The following is a 19080-nucleotide window of genomic DNA, read 5'->3' on the forward strand; positions in this document are numbered from 1 at the left end:
ATTATTATTGGTGGAATTTGCATTGTGCCCCCCTCTCTCTGCCTCTCCTCTCCCCTCCCCTCTCTCTCTCTCTCTCTCTCTCTCTCTCTCTCAACCCAAACCGGCAGCGGCGGATGGCCGCCCACCTTTAAGTCTGGTTCTGCCCGAGGTTTCTGCCTCTTAAAGCAAGTTTTTCCTTGCCACTGTTGCCAAGTGCTTGCTCATGGTGGGATTTGTTGGGTCTCTGTAACTAATATTATAAAGAGTACGGTCTAGACCTGCTCCATAGGAAAAGTGCAATGAGATATCTTCTGTTATGAATTGGTGCTATATAAATGAAATTGAATTGAATTGAATTATAATGATTAATGTAACTTTTGATAGAAAATTAATTTCTTCTGTTACTTAATACTAATACTTATGTTCAAATTTTGAATACAGGACTTGTAGCTGTAATGGAATATTTTGACATTGTGGTATTGCTACTTTCAGTTACTGCAAGTAAAGCATCTTAATACTTTTCCACCACTGCTTTTGATCATGCTCATTTTCCGTATTCTCAGCTGGTCATCTTTTTCTGCTGACACCTCCCCCCTGCCTCCATCCAACACCCTTGGCATATACGCGCACACATACACACACCTGTAGTTTACATAGAAGCACATGTGCACAACATACTGACAAAAAAGAAAAAGGAGTTGACAGGCATAACAGAACTCAGACTTCAAAAGTGGGCACAAATTCAAACCAGTCTATCTTAGCATCAGCATCACAGTCTGGCCCTCTGGCACTACTGAATCATAAAGGCTAACGCTCAATACACTGGAACCGCACGCCTTCCCTAGTGGCATCTGAGCACTCTTTCACAAAATTCATTAAGATGAAGTGATCAGCTTTTTGACCACAGTGATGATAAAGAGGGAGATCAAGTCTACTGCATTCCACTGAGGTCCAGTGAGAGTTTGGAAGATGCTATCTGTGGTTGATTTTTGGTTCACACCACCTGATGAACATATGTGACTATGCCGCTGAGTGTGGTTCTCATTTTCTTTTAGCTATACCCGCTGGTCTCTGCACTGCAAATAGGTGCAAAGAGGCCGTCTACTCCAGAGAGAACCTAGAATTGACTGCCGGGCCACCCAAGTGTACAGGATGTGAACTAATACTTTACAGTAAGGAATCGTACTCCCTAGAGAAAAAAAAAGGCTCAGGGATGAGTCTGGAAGACACCCAAAGGTCTGTCAGTAGTTAATGCTAACTGACAGGAAAGTCCAACAGTAAAGGAAGAGGAAGAGGAAACTCTCCCCCACAACATCCTGGATGGCCTGCCTATGTGTGAATGGATATTTTCAGACACTGTGCAGGTTTTCTGAGTCTGTATTTGTGCTTCACAGCTGGTATTGATATGGCAACGTTTTAGTGTCTCATTAGTTAAAAAGCATCTGTGTTCCAGTGTGTGTGTGTCCACTATTATGCAGTAGTTGAGAAAGTAAGGTTGTTCTTCTGACAGATATTTACAGTTTGTCTTGAACACTTGTGACATGGTTGTCTGTCTGCTGCTTTGCTTGTTTGTTATTGCTGTCTCACCACATCAGATCTCAGCTATTCAAACCACTTGAGACAATTCAGCCCCGTTAGGACAGACTGGGGTGGTTTTCTCAACAATTCATCTCACTTTCCACCGTGTTTGCAGAGCCCTGTGGAAGTCTTCCTTCCCTTTTAAGTCCCATAGTCATCTAATGGTCAGAGTGCACCCAGACATCCTGAGTCACTTATGATGCGGGTTCTTTTCTGTGGGAAAGCTTGACCATGTGTGCTGTGCTCAATCGTTCATTGCTCATAAACAGTAGGAGCACAGCCTGCGATGTAAAATAAACTAGCTGCCACAACATGTTGTCGCTACCGTTAACTAGCATGAAAACAACAACCACACTGCCAGATGAAAGGGCTGCAGCAGGTCACACAACTGCTCTGCTTGTGCGCCACTGTCGCTTTGATAGATAATCTCAGGGCTCTTTCTTCTTTTATGAGCTCAACTGCTAGAGGGTTGCCGTCTGGCACATTAGTACAACTGTGGGATGTGGGTGTGATGCAGAGCCTGTCACAAAGCTGGTGTTTCCTCCAGGTGAAATGAGCAAACAAATACTGCAGTGTCTGACTCCAAGTGAGCTGTTGGTGTCCTTCACATCCTGAAATGAGCACTGAAAAGGTGTTGTTGAGAAAAATAAGGTGAACTGTGACTGGGCAAGATCGCATTTATAGTTAAATGGAAGTTTTTGTCACCTTTAATGGGTTCAGTAGGATGGTTGATGTCATAGGGCGATGTAGAGCAGCGTCTGGGGTGGTCACTGTCTATAAATATCATACTCTGGGTGTTCTTCCTCTCTCTTTCCTCATGTTCACATAGAGTATGTAACAAACTTTTCACCTCGCATACTTACAGCCCCCTGATTCAGTGTGTCTATTTCACATCCTCCACCGTCTGCCCTGCTCTATCTATCTGTATCCCTCCCTGCAAGTTTCTCTCTTTCTCTCTGCTTGAATTTCTCATTTCCTGTTTGGGGTGTGTATCCGATCCCTTGTTCTCGTGCCCAGCACACATCAAACACTCATGCTGCTCAAAATGAGAAAAAGAGACAGAAAGGAGGATACACAGAAAACATATAAATGACGGAATGATGGCAAAAGTAGATGTGAATGGGAGAGGGGTGTTTGTGGAGAGAATCGGGATGAATATGTAGAGACAGTGGAAGGGAAAATTCTGACTGATGACACAGACACAGTGAAACCAAAGGAAAATGAAAAAGGAGCAGAAAATACAAAGTGGTTAATTATCATAGTATCCACAGATATTACCAAATAAGGCCAGACTCGTGCCAAACGTTGAGTTCATACTGCAAAATCGTTTTTCATCCTAATCAAATTTTTAAGGACTCTGGGCTGCTTTCACTTCCCATAGCAATTAGTTTTTATTTAATCTAACTATCTGTTTAGTCTGTCATTTTCTAAATTTCCTTTAACAAGGCTATGCCAGTCGAAAAAACCAACCTCCTATAGTCTGCTTCACATTTCCACCGTCAAGAACTGATTCCACTCAGCCTGTGTGTGGCCTTACACTCAGGTATGGAGCCGTGGTTAAAAATGAGCCACATGCCACAGTCTGTTCTACCAGCAAATATGATATAAACCAAGCACTGCTTTTTATTATCGAAGTTACAGTGCTGAAATGAAAAGGGACGTTAATGATGAAGGATTGGACAGTCAAGTGGACACATTTGAGACAGTCAATTAAAAAGTCCCTTTTGGTTTTGTTTTTATGAAGGGAACAAACAAGTTTTTCTCTGTGAAAAGAAGTATCAGTTTTGGCTATTTTACAGCAGAAACTGTAACAGTCATTGTTTTATCAAAACTATGGATAAATACCAGAAAAACTTGTATTTAGTCATTACAATCAAGCATAGAAATTAACTGTTTGAAGGATTGTAATTTGTTATACTTAAACAGTTTTAAGTTCAGCAAAGAACATCAGTCATTACCTTTTAACTAAAGCCCTACTGAATAACTTCATAGTTGTCTAAAATGTGTGTTTAAATGCAAAAGCTAGAAAATAATTTTAAGAAACAAACAACGGAGAAAAAACAAATATTTTGTTTATCTGAATTCAGATTCTTATAAAATCATATCTGCTGACCAGGACTTACACTGCAGCTGATTTCATTGCAGGCACTGAAGGTAACAACCTTACTTTATACTTAAAACAGCCCTACGGGAAATGTAAACAGACCCTCAACAAAATATAAACACAATTGCTTTCTATACCCTCCTCCAGTCCCCACCCCTACCCAGCCTGGTTACATGTCCAAGAAACACAGGAGAAAACAAAAGAGGTTTTGATTTGGAAAGGTAAAGCCAGCAGCAGACTTTTTAGGCAGGTATGCATCACGTTCGTTTTTTCCAATTACATGAAATTTCCAACTCCTCACTCCCCTGTAGCGCATATAACTTCAGTGAACATGCAATGTGTCATTTCAGGATGTTGATTTACACGCTGGCTGATGGCTACACAGATCAACAGGCGGTTCCACTGGGACGTGGAGGAGAGACTTTGTAATGCTGCTGTATAATGTGAGCAACCCCTGCGATTCGTAGATGTCTCAAAGAGACTATCAGCTGAAGAATGCTGGCTTGCAGAGAAACCAAATGTCTAAACCAAGCACAAGCAAGATAGGGGGAAATAAGAAATAGGAGGAAGGGTGGAGCCTAAAAGGATGAGTTTTTTTCCCCCAATTTATCTATAATTTTGCCCTGCCCGCTAGAAAAACATGTGGTTCAAATAACCCCCCACAGACCCCCTGAAGTCATGCTCTCATTAGTGAATTATTTGGACAGAGTGGAGCAGAGGAGGGGAAACAAGACTGTTGCTATTTCAGCTTCTACAAAATACTGGCAAAGTCTGACATGACGGTTAAAGGGGTGGAGTAAAAGAGTATAAGGGGGTTGTTCAAAACACTTACTACGCAATGGTCTTACATGCTACAATATAATAAATAGTAAGAAGGTCTGGACCAGGCATATGTAACATATACTCCATTCACTCTGCGGCCTCATCATTCATTGGCTCGCGAACCTGGAATGTCACTCACATTCCCCCTGACCTTGACCTGTCTCTTTCTCTGGTTGCTCGTATATCTCTGCGTTCCTCCATTTGTGTTTGTTTTAACTTTCTCAGGACCCCTCCAAAGCCCACGCTCATGCATCGTACACCCAAGAGGACAGCAATTTCCCTCCTCCGTCCTCCCAGCAAGCCAGATTTTCTCTACCTCTCTCCCTCCCACACTGTCTCTCCCACTCACTGTCTGCGTTTACTCTCATGTGGGGCTGAGGCTTTAACGTCAGCTCGTTCTCAGTCAATCTTGTCGTGTTTTTTAAAAAACTTTTCCCCCTCCCTCAAGCGCTACTAGTAAAACCATCACAGAACTAGACGTGTTATGGCTCAGGGAAAAAGACGACTCATAGATGATATTGCTAAGAGAAAGTGAACTCACACTCTGGGGTTAGTAAGTGTTCAACAGGGGTCATGGTGAGTCACCCGACTGTTTGGCTTCACTGCGGGATGTCGCTTGTGAGTCAGGGCAGCAGACTGGACTGGGCTGTATCCTCTGTGTCACATGCTTCTCTCGAACGTCTCTTTTTCTGTCGAACTTCTAACCCTAACCACCTAAAACCCAAACACACCAAACCACAAACCTACATCTCGAATGCTTGACTTTTCCTTTCTGGTACACAAGACAAATTACCCTCTCCTGACTCCACTGACCCACAGCACTTTTTGACTACAGACACAGTAGAGTTTCTGGCAAAGGAAAGGTGTTTCAGCTCGGATGTGTTCCTGCTTAAAGTTGCGTGATGTTTTTGCAAACCAGTTATTTGAGGCTGGGGTGCATCAGATGCCATGTGCGGGTGAGTAAAGTTGTGGAGATGTGCACCTGTGCTATATTTGTCCCCTCATTGCCATATCTGTGGTTGCAGGAGGCCGACATTGCTGCGTTCAGATGGCAGGAAACTTCCACTGCGACATCCTCAAGCCTTGAAACATCTGGAAGAAGACCACAAGGAATTGTGACTGAGGCTGTACTGTTGTGTTACATGAGCCTACATTGCGATTAATTGGAATATTATTGCAGTTCAGTCAGGAGGGTGAGACTTGAGGACCGACTATCTCTTAAAATTAGTCATGATTCCAGGCAAGCCAGGGAAAATTGCTCCCATGTGAATCATTTACCTAATCTTTAACTAATGATTCGGTTGTAATATATTACTCACCATCTCAACATTTTCTGGTTAACATAGTTCACTCTATTAGCAGTCTTATGGTTGTCTACAAACCCAACCGGTTATTCTACTCTAATTTCACGAGTATTTCATGGGTGTTTAACTGAAGGTCTACACTGACCCCTGCTGGTTAATACACTCTAATAACTCAGATGGAAATATTATTCCTACTTGATATTTTCCACCTTTAGCTTTGAAATGTCATTGTCAGTGACTCAGTCCCATACCTATCCACTCACACACAGGCACTGCTTTTATTTAAACTACTGGGACACCAAAGAAAATTAATATGGGATAGGGAAACACAAACCGTAGCCACAATCAACATGAAAAACCCTCCCCAAAACATGCAGTTTCTTCCTCAGACACAAACCTCAACACAAGATGCACGCATGAATTAAACACAGACGGCTATAGTTTAACCTGAATTGTTGTATTATAGCTGTGCATTAGGCTTATTAATTAAGAAAGACTCAACCACATTCTTTATAGTTTCATTTCTTGCCTTTGTATTAAAGTGTTACTAGCCTACAGTGTATGTTGTCATTTTCAAGTAATAAACAGTTTAACAACACTTACCACTCAAATAATAAACTTTAATTATAATTTCCCTTTGCACGGCATGTTGTGTTGTCCATACATTTAGGCGTAATCTCCCTTCAGCACTAAGGTTTGTATCCTTTAAAGTTAACTTGAAAAATTACTCTGTATCTACAATTTGAGCAAAAAAAAAAAAAAAAGACTTTGCGACCATCCAGTCAATGGCGCACGTGTCGGAATACGGCAGTAAGAAGAAGATGGCGGAGGGAGGTAATGATGCAGAGCTACTGAAGGAGAAGGCGAATAAGTACTTCAAAGGTAATTTGACAGATCTGTCAAGTCAACGGCGTTCACCAGCAGTTTATAACAGACAAATATATGACTACTAATTACAGTAGCGACATAATTGTGTCGCAACACGCTCCAACCGGAGCCGGTCGCTAATGCGAAGCTAAGCTAACATTGCCGAGAGAGCATGCTAACTGTAAACCCCATTCATTGGATTACGCTGCACTGAATTGAAACAGCGGTTAGTTTATTTGGCTAACGCTAGCTATCAGCCAGTACAGTACCGGCAGCAACCATAGACTGTATGCAGCAACAACATCGATGTAAACCCATGCGGTCATGTATAGTTGCACCGCTAACTCGTGTAGTTAAGGGTCAGTTAAAACTCCTAGAATGTTCTGTTGGCCGGCGGGCGCGTGTGAGCAGCGGCAGCAAGGCACAGCCTCGGTTGAGCCATAGTGTAGTAACGTTATTGCTCTTTAGCTAGTTTTTCAGTACGGTTACATTTGAACTTGTGTTAGACGTGTCCAGTTCTTACTAGACGGTAGTTCATTTTGAAAGGAGGTAAAGTCTAATAGTCATGTTGCGACTCAGTTTTGGTCCAAGAACTTGACAGAGAGAAGCATCAACAGCGAAAGTCAAGTTCTCCGCCTTTGGTCCACTCTGTAATATCTGTTTTGGTTGCTTGTTAAGTTAGGTACATTTCGAAATGCCATTCAGAGCGCCTGTTCCTTCCTAATGCCAAATACTAGAGAATTTGACTAATGGTATGCTGTCGAGTGTTCCTGTAGGTTGAAGTTTGGGATTTCTAGAGGCCCGGGCATTACCAGGGCTGACACCTTGATGAGTCAGAGCAGATGTAAGAGAAAGGATGTCTGTTGTAGGATGTGCAGGACAAGTTTAGATATTTACTCATAATCCATCATAATAATCAATGGGCAATTGGAGTTTGAATGTGCCATCACCTATCCCAATAAGAACGTATTACGTCTTTATGTTGGAGAGATTATCATGTCAAACTAGTCAACTGTGGCATTTAGGAGTTGCTTGCTTGTTGGCAAATATTACATATATTGCTAAACCTGATTTTAGTTTGTTGGCTACTGGTAAAGGCAAGCATATGATCTGTCCATAAACAGTATTTTGGACAGTTCATGTTACTGATATGCAAGTTATTGTAACAAAATTCAATCAAGTATACCCATGTGGGTAGAAACAAGCATTGCAAATTCACTTCAAACACTGACATTTCCCTGCAATAAGTGCATTCCCATATTTGCTGTATGCTGAATTTACAAATGGATTCTTAGTTCAGGAAAGGTTTGAAATTGCATTTTGTATTTAGTACAAAATATAAAATGCTATAATTTACAATTAAGTTTGCCGTGGAGTTGTGCGCCATACAGAGTGGGAATAAGAATAGCATGTGTCATGACAGTGATCTTAGCTACTAAGCATTTGTGTCATTGCAGTTTTTGCATTACACGCGCAGAAAAGCCTATATGGCTGTTGAGGATACTGGGCCAGCAGTGGCTACCTCCTATAGTATGCACACTAATGGAATTAAAGGAAGTTTTTCTCTGTCTCTCATAACTTCCAAAGTTTTGCAGAATCATCCATGCACTGATGTTAGTGTGTGAGGCCTGGAGCTGAAGCCCAAATGTCATCTGGGATGTTGATTATTGTAACATTGTGATTTAGCTAAAATGTTGTTCCTGGGACTGCTTTAGCAGAGTGAAATTAACAAGGTTTGCATTAGCCTACTAATAACTCTTCTCAGACGCCATATCACCCACCCATACTGTAGATTAAATGTTGAATAAAATCCAGTAATAAATATTAAATAAATCCACCATTAACCATATACAGAATATTTTCACATTATTGATTTTGAGGTATTGAATGAAGCATATTGGTTTTAATTAGGGCAGCAAGTAAGCATTATCTTCCTTATTTGCTTTCAATGTATAATTTTGTTTGGATTAATAAAATAAATATTATGTACATACAATTTCAAACAGAATGCCAAAATCAAAGTTACCAGAGCCCAAAGTGATGTCTTGAACTAGCTCATGATGTTTTACCATCAAAACCCCAAACATATTCAGGTTACAATAATATGAAATTGGAAAAAAGCAAGTAAATCTTTTTGAGAAGCTGTGTATTTACTTGAAACATGACTTTAATGATTATTCATGGTCAGTAGTGTCACGGATTAATTATCTGTTGATTGACTGCACTAATTTTATTTTGGCATTACTGTCCAGCTCTAGTATCACCCCGGGAGGAAAATAATAAGAATAAACTTGTACACAAACTCAGTGTTTTGCAGTGAAGATGTGATATTTGTTTTTCAGAGAAAGACTATGAAAATGCAATCAAGTACTACACAGAGGCCTTGGAGCTCAATCCATCCAATGCCATCTACTACAGCAACCGAAGCCTGGCATACCTACGCACAGAGTGCTATGGCTATGCCCTGGCTGATGCTACAAAGGCCCTGGAGATAGACAAAAACTACATCAAGGGATATTACCGCCGTGCCACCTCTAACATGGCGCTGGGCAAGTTTAAGGCTGCACTTAAGGACTATGAGACGGTAAGAAATATAGCATCTTTTGCTATTAGTAGCTGCACACTTTAAACTACCATGTAGTCTGAACCTAGAACATATGAGACAATGTGCACAGTATAACTGAATGTTTTTTTTCCCTGATCTCTGAAAAGAAAGAGCTCTCCAGTTCCATCTGTTGATCTGTCACCATGAGTTAGGCTCTTCATGTTGCCTTAACAGCCTGGAATAGGGATCATCCTTTAATCCAGTCATGATGCCAATTAGATCCAGTGTGAAGGCATTCATACCACAGCTAATTTAGAGTCTATTGTTGTTCGTGCTGTTCTCATAATAAGCAATATAAATATACCAGGGCTGTGGCAACAAAGACCTCTAAAGCTCAGCCTTAGTCATTGCAATTTATTGCACAAGCTAGACTAAGCACCACGACAACAGAAAATGAGAGTTAATCTTTATGAAGTTATGAGAGGTTGGAGCTAGATCTATATGTATTTATAGATCTCTGAAATGTATAGGCCATAACACTGACTGACTGTGAATGTTTTAATTGTTGCCCATTTACAGTACCACACAGAGCAAAATATTTTCCATCCAATATAAACTGTTTGCATAATTAAGACATTAAAACCTTAATATACTTTTATCATCATTTACATCCTGTTCTTTGCAGCTACACTGAGTCAATTTCCCTGTGTCTGCCTTAATGCCAGTTGATGATTAACCAGTGTGGTTAATTCGTATAATTTCCCTGTTCTGATGATAGGTAGTGAGGGTTCGACCAAATGACAAGGATGCAAGGATGAAGTATCATGAATGTAACAAGATCGTGAAACAGAAGGCTTTTGAGAGAGCCATTGCCAGCGATGAGATAAAAAAATCTGTTGTTGACTCTCTGGACATTGAGAACATGAGTAAGTTTCCTGTATTATTGGAAAAATATCTGTAATCATAAAGTGCTTTAATCAAATTTGTGCTGATTAAGTAAAAGATTATGTTGCATGTAAAACAGGAACTAATGATTGCAAAATACACTGGTGTGAACCATTTGATTCTTTAGTGTACTTTTTGATTTTTCTTCTGAAATTAAGATGATCTTGTATTGCAGCGATTGAGGATGACTATGTAGGCCCAAAACTTGAAGATGGGAAGGTCACATTGACTTTCATGAAGGAGATGATGGATTGGTTCAAAGACCAAAAGAAACTGCACAGAAAGTGTGCTTATCAGGTAAACATGTTTGTTCATTAGAAATACACTCACTGAAGGAAACCTGCCTGTACCTGTAATTAAATGTTTTTGTACTCTTTCAGATTTTGGTGCAAGTTAAAGATGTTCTATCGAAACTACCAAGTCTTGTTGAAATCACATTAAAAGAGGTGAGGACTTTGCAGATAATCAGTAGTGAAGTGACTTAAAGTTGCTGTTAGTTTGTGTACAATGAGTGCAACAGCAGAATTATATTCTTTGATTACCATCTCTATGATCAGCCCATAATAGGACTACAGGGGTTAGAGTCACAACACGAGAGTAAATAAAACACAATATTCCTGTGACCCAGCAAGTCCAAGATGTTGTTTTTATGATTGTTTTATATAGTTATCTGTTTGGGGACTCTTTAAAGTGTTCTGTTTCTCTTTGCCACAGACAGAAAAAATAACTATTTGTGGTGACACCCATGGGCAATACTACGATCTCCTCAACATCTTCAAGCTGAACGGCCTACCCTCAGAGACCAACCCTTATGTATCCTTTCTTTTTGCAGACAGCCACCCATCAGCTTTTAAATTTGTGTTCAGTGCAGTCATCCTCCTTGTTTGTACCATTCTGTGTCTAAAACGACAACAACAGCCAAAAGCCTAAAATCCAGAACTTGTGTGTCACAATGCTTAACCACAATATTCAGCTGTTCAATGGCGACTTTGTGGATCGTGGCTCTTTCTCTCTTGAGGTCATTCTTACCCTCTTCGGCTTCAAGCTGCTCTACCCCGACAACTTCCACTTGCTTAGGGGTGAGAGCTCTCGCAGTGTGCCTGTGCATGAGTCTGCTGATGCATGTGTAATATCTGCAGATGTGTGCTGTAACATGTCATATTAATGTGTCACACTTAATACGTGTGTGTTGTCATAAAGTTCAAAGCACAACACTGAAATTCATTTATTAGCCTTTTTCATGCTCGCATTTCATTTTTTTCCTGCTGTGATATTATGATGTTAATTTATAAAGTTGTTTAAATAGGATTGTTTAACCGAGATTTTTACCTGCAGGTAACCATGAGACAGACAACATGAACCAGATGTATGGATTTGAAGGGGAGGTCAAAGCCAAGTACACAGCCCAGATGTTCCAGCTGTTCAGCGAGGTCTTTCAGTGGCTGCCTCTTGCACAGTGTATCAACAACAAAGTACTGGTAAGCAGAGGCATCGTGAGCTGAAAGCAGTCACACTGCCAACTAATGTTGTTGTTCACCAGGTCCGGTTTTAGTTTGATACCAAAGTGGTGGTGTAGTAAAGTTACTAGACTGACAAGATTAGGGGAGAGGAAAGCAGATGAAAATAGTAGCTGTCTTCATGTACAGTCAGTGTGTTTAAATGCATGTTTCCTTCAAGAGGCCATGCAATGCAACTTGTGATGGGTTATTTGATTATCTTTAAATACAGTGACTGTTACTGAAGACAGTGTGTGTTGGTTTACTTTTTGTGGGACAAACAGCCATAAATTACCCAAATCTTACTGATGACTGCTGTTATCAATGATTTTGCAACCCTTAATGATGCAGTGGTTTGATATTTTGTGCAAACAGTCCTAATGCAATTCTCCATCTCAGGTTATGCATGGTGGACTGTTCAGTGAAGATGGTGTCACATTGGAAGACCTCAGGAAGATTGACAGGAACAGACAGCCTCCAGACTCAGGTAGGGTCAGACTCCAAATCCACCATCAGTGTAAATCTGGCTCTAAGAAACCATCTCTAGAAAGAAAAATGGGTACATTTGAACATCTTCCTCTGCTCTTTCACAGGTCCCATGTGTGACCTCCTGTGGTCAGATCCACAGCCTCAGGTCAGTTCCCACCCACCCAATACCTCATTAGGTCTATTTGGTCACAGTATTCAGTCCACTTCTATTTTGGATTAAGAATTAATTTGTCCACTTCTCTCTCAATATGTCATGCAGAATGGCCGGTCAATCAGCAAGCGAGGAGTGAGTTGTCAGTTCGGGCCAGATGTGACGGAGCGCTTCCTGGAACAGAACAAGCTGGACTTTGTTGTGCGTAGTCATGAGGTCAAAGCTGAGGGCTATGAGGTCACTCACTCAGGGAAGTGCATCACCGTGTTCTCAGCACCCAACTACTGGTATGTAATCATGCTGGCGTAAACTAAAGAGTGTTGAGTCAGCTGTTCACAAAGGCTGTTTGCTTTAACTGTTGTGTGTTGCATTCTGCCTTCCCCATAGTGATCAGATGGGAAACAAAGGAGCTTATATCCACCTCAGGGGATCAGACCTCAAGCCAGAATTTCACCAGTTCACTGCTGTGGTCAGTATCTTGTACTCTAAATTGTTATATTCATTATAATTATCATCGTGTGTCAACATGTCATCATTTTTATGGTAATAATTTACTCAAGAGCTTCATTTTGAACATGGGCTTAGTTCTGTGCATAATGTTACAGTGACATCTACTGGGGCCTCAGATGTAAACTGGTGCTGTTAATTTGGAAGCCCAGCTACAAAAGCTTTAAAAAGCTAATGTTTGTCTTCCTCTCATTCTCCTTTACAGCCTCATCCGAATGTCAAGCCCATGGCGTATGCCAACACGCTAATGCAGTTGGGGATGATGTAGAGGCCAAGCTAATCTGTCTGTGACACTGACGACCTCCCATCTGACCTGAACCATCCCAGCCACTTCACTCCCTCCAGTGCTTGGACATTCTCTCATTCATGCTTAGCCTAAGGGATCCCTCTCCCCAACAAACTTCTGCTAGTCTGATGCAGAAAACACGTGGTGTAGTTCAGGTGGGAAGAGATCACTTAAAGCAGTCCAGTCAAGAACTGGGTACATTGTTTCATGTTATTGGTTAAAACTGGAAAATCCCCATTTCATTGTCCATTTACCTTCTCATGTGTTCCATCACTGGGTAAGAAACCAATCCTGAGAATTTCAGATGAGTCTCCTTGGAGCTGCTTGGTTTTTAAATATTTGATATACTCAGCAGATGGGATCAAATAGCTGGTATGTACCAAAGATCTGTAATGAAAATGATTGTTCAGTTTTTACAAGGAGCGTCTTGTGACTCTGAAACCTAGCATTGTACTGTTGGCCTGTGTACACAGCTTAGGGCATTGTAAACTGGGTTAAGAGCAGCATGTCCATCAGTGTTTCTCAAACCATCCTACAGTATGTCAGTTTATTTTTTTTATTTTACAGGAATACAAAATATGATTACATGTATGATCCCACCCCAAAAAAAAATAGATTGATTGTCTCTGGGTACCGTCTTACAGGTGCTGTTTACCATTAGTGATGTATTTAGGTGGTTCAGTCATGTAGCTGGTAACTTTTATTTTGCACTGCTGCACTGCTTCCTGTTGAGGAAGATACTGCTCCTCTCCATGTTTTCATCCTTGACTGTCATTGTGCCACTCATCCGAAAGCTCCCCGCACAGTCTACTCTCCAAACTAGCTTTGGTGTAAGTCAAACACTGATGGCACTCTAGTCTCCAATACCTGTTCGATTACTGGTGACTTATTACCCCCATATGTGGATTTCTTCAGTGAACAAACGTCCAAAATGAAATCCTGTCTTGAAAACGCACAGCTTCATTGTTTAATGGCCCTCAACTTTTTAGATAAATAAATACACTGGTGTGTATGTATATATACTGTATCATTGAAAGATTCTGTGTAATGTTTGGAGAAAATTATTGAATAAAAAAATCCAGTCCAGTGATTTTAGAAACAAGCTGGTATCTTTATTTATGTCAATTATGTCTACACTTGTTTTGTAACACAGTGTCCTTTGTGGGTGGGGGTTTACAGTTACTACTATTATTATTATTATTGCTATATTATTATTACTATTATTTTTTATTAATATTATTACCACTACCATTACTTTACATCTCTGTGTCTCTCCAGTTCAGTTCATTTCAATGGGGCTTTATTGGCATGGGAAACAGACGTTAACATTGCCAGATCTCTCTCAACCCAACCGGTCGAGGCAGATTACCGTCCTTTCAGAGTTTGTGTTTGGGATCGTTGGGTCTCTGTTAATATGTTAAGAGTACGGTGTAGACCTGCTCTGCATGGAAAGCGCCCTGAGATAACTTCTGCTATGATTTGGCGCTATATAAATAAAATTGAATTGAACTACCTATGAAGATGTTAATTAAAAACTCTTTATTTCATTATTGTATTGCACAGTTTACTGTAACTTAGGGTTCTGGGCTGCTTCCGTGGCAGTCGCATTTATTTGACGTCACGCGTCTCAACAGCTGATCGTTATTCGTCAACTATGCGCCACGACTTGACAACACAGCACGAGTTTCACCTTGTTGTGAATCCAGTTGGACACTAATATCACCCGCAACGACACCGACCTGAGATGCCAAAATATTGTTCGGTCCCAAACTGTAAGAATGACTCCGGGAACGGCAACGACAGGAAAAGCTTCTACAAGTAAGCTGGTTATAAACACCGTTTTAGCTAGCTAACCTCGCTGCTCGGATAGTTGACGCTTCTACCAGCACTAACTTTAACCAGTTTTAACCAGCTTTAACCTATTCGATGAGTCAGTCTTCCGCGACGTCTACAAAGTGTTTTCATTTCGTGTCTTCTTTTTTTGACCTTTGAAAGGCAGTCTGAGTCCGGACTGAATCATGGTTTGTCTGGTGACTGAGTTTTATTGACACTGTAAGATATATATTTTACATGTTAATTTTGGAAACGTGAGGTTTTGTGGATTTCAGCCATGGTGTATCGAGCAGCATTAGACAGGCTGTACTGATGGCTGTCATCTTAATACTGGAGCTGATCCATAGACAGGAACATCTGCTGGGGCACTCTGACCGCACTCATGGTGAATTTACTGGGAATTGTATCCTTAAGCTGGAAGCTCTACATTTAAATTAAACAGTACTCACAGTGACCATAAGAATAGAAACCTGTCTCAAGTCAATTTATATATATATAAAACCCAATATCACAAATCAGATTTTGCCTCATGGGGCTTGTACAGCATATGACACCCTTCGGATAAGGACAAACTTGTTGGCAAAGAATAAAATGAAATAAGAAATATAAAAAAAATGAATTAATCCTTTTCTTCAATATTAAGCAATGCAATAGCCAAGCTTTGCAGTCCCTGCTACCATTGTGGCTTTGACAGAATAATTTCAAAAGGTGTTTTATAATATTAGTCTACCTATAAGTCTACCTACCTCACACAAAATATTTGAAACATTTCTGAATATAAAAAAAAACAAACCTACCAGAGTTGGGTTGCATTACGCTGTACAGAGTGGAATGGCACAAGCCAAAATGTGATGAGTCCACAGAGTCCGTCAGTTACCCGATCTCATCATCAGATTTGATGCTCGGATTTCCAGCTTAGGAAGGCAGTTTTCTTTGTGTTTATAGATGTTTATAGACTGTCAAATCATTAGAACACCATAGTAAATTCTATTTTAGGGTGCATTTTTCCTGTTTCTTATTTAATTTTAAACATTTGACAATATTTCACTTGAAGGAGCACAAGTGTGACCAGTGTCTCACATCTGTCGTTATCGTATTCTAGGTTCCCTCTACAGGACCCGGTCCGGCTGCAGCAGTGGCTGAGGAACATGGGACGTGAGAACTGGACTCCGTCTCGACACCAATACATTTGCCACGAACATTTTGCACCTTTGTGCTTTAAGGTGCGATGGGGGATCCGTTACCTTGAGAGCGATGCTGTGCCCACAGTCTTCCAGGAGGCCGAGGTAAATTTGTTCTGAAGTTTTGAGGGCTGCACGATATTGGCAAGTAATTATATTGCCATTATTTTGCTGAATACTGAAGTCTTGAAATCTTTTTTTCTTCAGGAAGCTTTGTTTGTTTGTTCTTTGTTCCTTAACATTTGTACCATTTGAATAGATTTTTTCTACCATGTTAGTTTCATTTAGAAATTTGCCTCAGCAACACAAAATCGTGTTTAGGAGTCGGTCCTCAACTATTTTCAGCTTTATGCAACATGGAAGTTGAAGTACTGTAGTTTATATATGTGAATTTCCCCGTTTTTCCATTCAGTTAATTGTGCAGCTTTTATACCAGAGCAGGCAGCAACGTGTTATTGAAAGGTTTTACAACTATTCTAACCAGAGTGAGTTAAAAGCATTGACAGTAGATTTCAGCTATAAGTCATGGTAAGCGCCTGTTGTGAGGTGATCATAAAGTTTATTTACAAAGACTTTATTTGATCCTGATGTGTCACAATGCACAATGATAGTTTTCTGTATTTCTTATATTACCAAATGTTTCATGCGTTCTTCTCATGCCTAATTGTGAGATTCTTGTGGTATGTAATGTAATACAATAAATAAATTAAAAATATTTTTACTTGGCTCTTAAACAAATCTGCACATGTATTGACTGAATTATTTTTAATATACAAAGATTTACCATGCTTTGCTTTCTGAAGTCAGTAGAAAAGTGTTGTGTTTGCAACACTACAGTTAAACTGTAAATATTGTCGTGTTGCTTTTGATAAACACACGCTCCTGCCTCTTTTTAGAAACGGAAAGCCACGGATCACAGTGAAAAGAAGCCAAAACGGCTTCGAGCTAACAGTTATCAAAGCATAGCGGAGTCGGATGACAGGGTGGTGGCTGCTGACGCTGTAGAGATGGAAAGTACGTTGCATACGGTGCACCTGTATGAGATCACTGTCGACCCATCGCAGCAGGGAGAAACCAGCCTGGTGGATTCAAGTGATGTTGTAGAATCTGCCTGTTCTCTCCAGACAGACCTGAACCCGCTGGCATCAGGGGAAGGATTCGAAATGGAAGCAAATTTCCCTTTAACTTTATTCCAGACAGTCGATGATCTAAGTAACAGTGGAGAGAACACAGAGGTGGTGGTGATGTCTGAATGCCCTGCTGGTGAAGGGCAAGATGAGCTTGTGAATGGAATCACTGCTGCCATTTTAACTCAGGGCCGCGGGCTGGTCATGAATGACTTCACACTTGGTTGTACAGATGAGGCTGTGGCCTCTTTCGGTGTTGAAGATTGTACTTGTACCGCGGAGGAGTTCTCAGACGTCCACGAAGGCCATGAAACTCAAGTCATCACCTACTTCGAGACCATACCAAACGTTTTCCCCAGTGAAACCCCTGCCCAGTTCACATTCTCCCCGGATACAGTGCTGTCGTCCGCTCTGAGCTCCAAGCCCATCTCATCTACTCTGCCTATAGTGTCTAAACACATGCCACCTTCCCCCACATCCCTGGTCCTCACTGTGGAAAGGCTGGATACAGAGGAGGGAGAGGGAGACGATGGCCAGTCGGAGGACGGCATCGAACGGCAGGATCACCAGCTGGAGGAGCACTGGTGAGCACTGATTCTCGATTTCAGGGACATGTCTGTGTTTTCACTCAGGGAAAACTTAATTAGGAATTATTGAGAATCTTTCCTATATTCTCTTCTCTATTACAGCTTTTACAATCTCTTTCCATTTTTTACATGAACAGTTACCATAAGAATAGTTTGAGTAAGGAGCAGCTGGAGGCAATTGTGGCTGAGCTGCAGAAGAAGGTGAAAGTTCTGCAGCAGCGACACCGGCGACATCTGGAGAAACTTCTGGGACTGGAGAACACAGTCAGCCAGCTGAGACAAAGCAACCTGCTGAATGAAGAGCGACTACAGCTGCTTGAGAGGGTGAAGAGCTTTAAGTATTTACACGAAATATGTCTTATTTAAAAATAAAACTTATAATTGCTATTCTCAAGTTTCTTTTAGCTGTAGGTGTATTCTAATTACTAATATTGAGAGATATTGAACCCTCCTTTAAACTTATTGTGCAACTTATAAAAATCAGCTCAGCCAGAGATGATTAGCTGTAGGGGTCGAATACTTTGTGCAATCGACTATTTTGTCTTTTATATTTTTACTAATTACATCTGCTGTTCCATTCAATGTTGTAAAAAAAAAAACAATGTCCTTATATATTTTGTTTGTGAAACAGTGCATTTACTTTTTGTTGTCTCCTCTCTCTCAGGCTTACATACAGACCAGTGCAGCAGTGTCAGAGGCTGGTGAGACTGTGGCCATCATCTATGAAGAGGATGACGCTGTGTACTTTTATACTCCACTGAACAACACAGACGAAAAGCTGTGAGGCCCGATTGAATGCGGATGTCCCACCTGTCTGCGCACCGTGCCAAAAAGTGACGTGGCTAATGCTGTTGAAAACAAAATGCTACCTAATTGTGCTCTTTTGTTTTCCTTTAACAAAATGAGATCTGTGTATGAAATGTGGCAGTGCTGTTGGATCTACTGTGAGCTTTGCACAAATCTGGAGGAGTAATATGGGACAATGTTGAATGTGGTTTTTAAGGTTTACACCCTCTACCCCCCCTCTACCACTTTTTGTTTGAGTATTTTTGTTGGTGATGATTAACATATCAAATAAAAAATCACTTCCATTTATGTTTGTGCTACATTCCAGCTATTAAAAGAACAACACAATACACAACCAGTGAAGTAGAGTCATATAGAGAGTTTGATTTAATCATCATCACTGACAGTTTTGACCTTCTTCAGTTGCAGGAGCAAATGAATTGAGTCAACACTAGTCACACCCTGTTTAGTGACAGTAAATACATCACCAGTT

At 40.7% G+C, this 19080-nt stretch overlaps 3 protein-coding genes across 4 annotated transcripts in view; 2 read left to right on the forward strand and 1 right to left on the reverse strand.

The window, feature by feature from the left end:
- The window catches only part of LOC122879503 (cyclin-dependent kinase-like 1), a 34684-nt gene extending 28157 nt beyond the window's left edge, over nucleotides 1-6527 (reverse strand). The window contains exons 1-2 of the mRNA XM_044203674.1: nucleotides 6391-6527; nucleotides 5466-5575 (exon numbers count right to left, since the gene is read on the reverse strand). Of these exons, the coding sequence (XP_044059609.1) occupies nucleotides 5466-5519 (54 nt within the window). The 5' untranslated portion in view covers nucleotides 5520-5575; nucleotides 6391-6527. The remainder of the gene's footprint in view (nucleotides 1-5465; nucleotides 5576-6390) is intronic.
- On the forward strand, nucleotides 6518-14163 carry ppp5c (protein phosphatase 5, catalytic subunit). Its single transcript, XM_044203654.1, has 13 exons — nucleotides 6518-6669; nucleotides 8997-9238; nucleotides 9978-10125; nucleotides 10320-10441; nucleotides 10525-10590; nucleotides 10859-10957; nucleotides 11118-11223; nucleotides 11480-11622; nucleotides 12040-12127; nucleotides 12234-12274; nucleotides 12389-12567; nucleotides 12668-12749; nucleotides 12993-14163. Exons 1-13 carry the CDS (start codon nucleotides 6573-6575, stop codon nucleotides 13053-13055), a joined length of 1476 nt encoding a protein of 491 aa, XP_044059589.1. The 5' UTR covers nucleotides 6518-6572; the 3' UTR covers nucleotides 13056-14163.
- A 544-nt stretch (nucleotides 14164-14707) lies between these two features.
- On the forward strand, nucleotides 14708-18892 carry LOC122879499 (THAP domain-containing protein 5-like). Of its 2 annotated transcripts, none has more exons than XM_044203657.1 (5): nucleotides 14708-14891; nucleotides 16009-16192; nucleotides 16984-17798; nucleotides 17939-18125; nucleotides 18466-18892. In XM_044203657.1, the coding sequence occupies exons 1-5, from the start codon at nucleotides 14818-14820 to the stop codon at nucleotides 18583-18585; spliced, it is 1380 nt and encodes a 459-aa protein (XP_044059592.1). In that variant the 5' UTR covers nucleotides 14708-14817; the 3' UTR covers nucleotides 18586-18892. The 2 variants fall into 2 exon arrangements, with proteins under 2 accessions (XP_044059592.1, XP_044059593.1); XM_044203658.1 differs by lacking the exon at nucleotides 14708-14891 and adding an exon at nucleotides 14992-15291.
- The last annotated feature ends 188 nt before the right edge of the window (nucleotides 18893-19080 follow it).

Source organism: Siniperca chuatsi, linkage group LG7, assembly GCF_020085105.1.
Source record: "Siniperca chuatsi isolate FFG_IHB_CAS linkage group LG7, ASM2008510v1, whole genome shotgun sequence".
NCBI lineage: Eukaryota > Metazoa > Chordata > Actinopteri > Centrarchiformes > Sinipercidae > Siniperca > Siniperca chuatsi.

Coding starts and splice junctions, on each gene's coding strand:
- ppp5c (XM_044203654.1), top strand. CDS start 6,573: ATGGCGCACGTGTCGGAATACGGCAGTAAGAAGAAGATGGCGGAGGGA. Junction 10,958..11,117: donor CCTCAGAGACCAACCCTTAT/GTATCCTTTCTT, acceptor CACAATATTCAG/CTGTTCAATGGCGACTTTGT. Junction 12,275..12,388: donor GGTCAGATCCACAGCCTCAG/GTCAGTTCCCAC, acceptor TATGTCATGCAG/AATGGCCGGTCAATCAGCAA.
- LOC122879499 (XM_044203657.1), top strand. CDS start 14,818: ATGCCAAAATATTGTTCGGTCCCAAACTGTAAGAATGACTCCGGGAAC. Junction 16,193..16,983: donor CAGTCTTCCAGGAGGCCGAG/GTAAATTTGTTC, acceptor GCCTCTTTTTAG/AAACGGAAAGCCACGGATCA. Junction 18,126..18,465: donor GACTACAGCTGCTTGAGAGG/GTGAAGAGCTTT, acceptor CCTCTCTCTCAG/GCTTACATACAGACCAGTGC.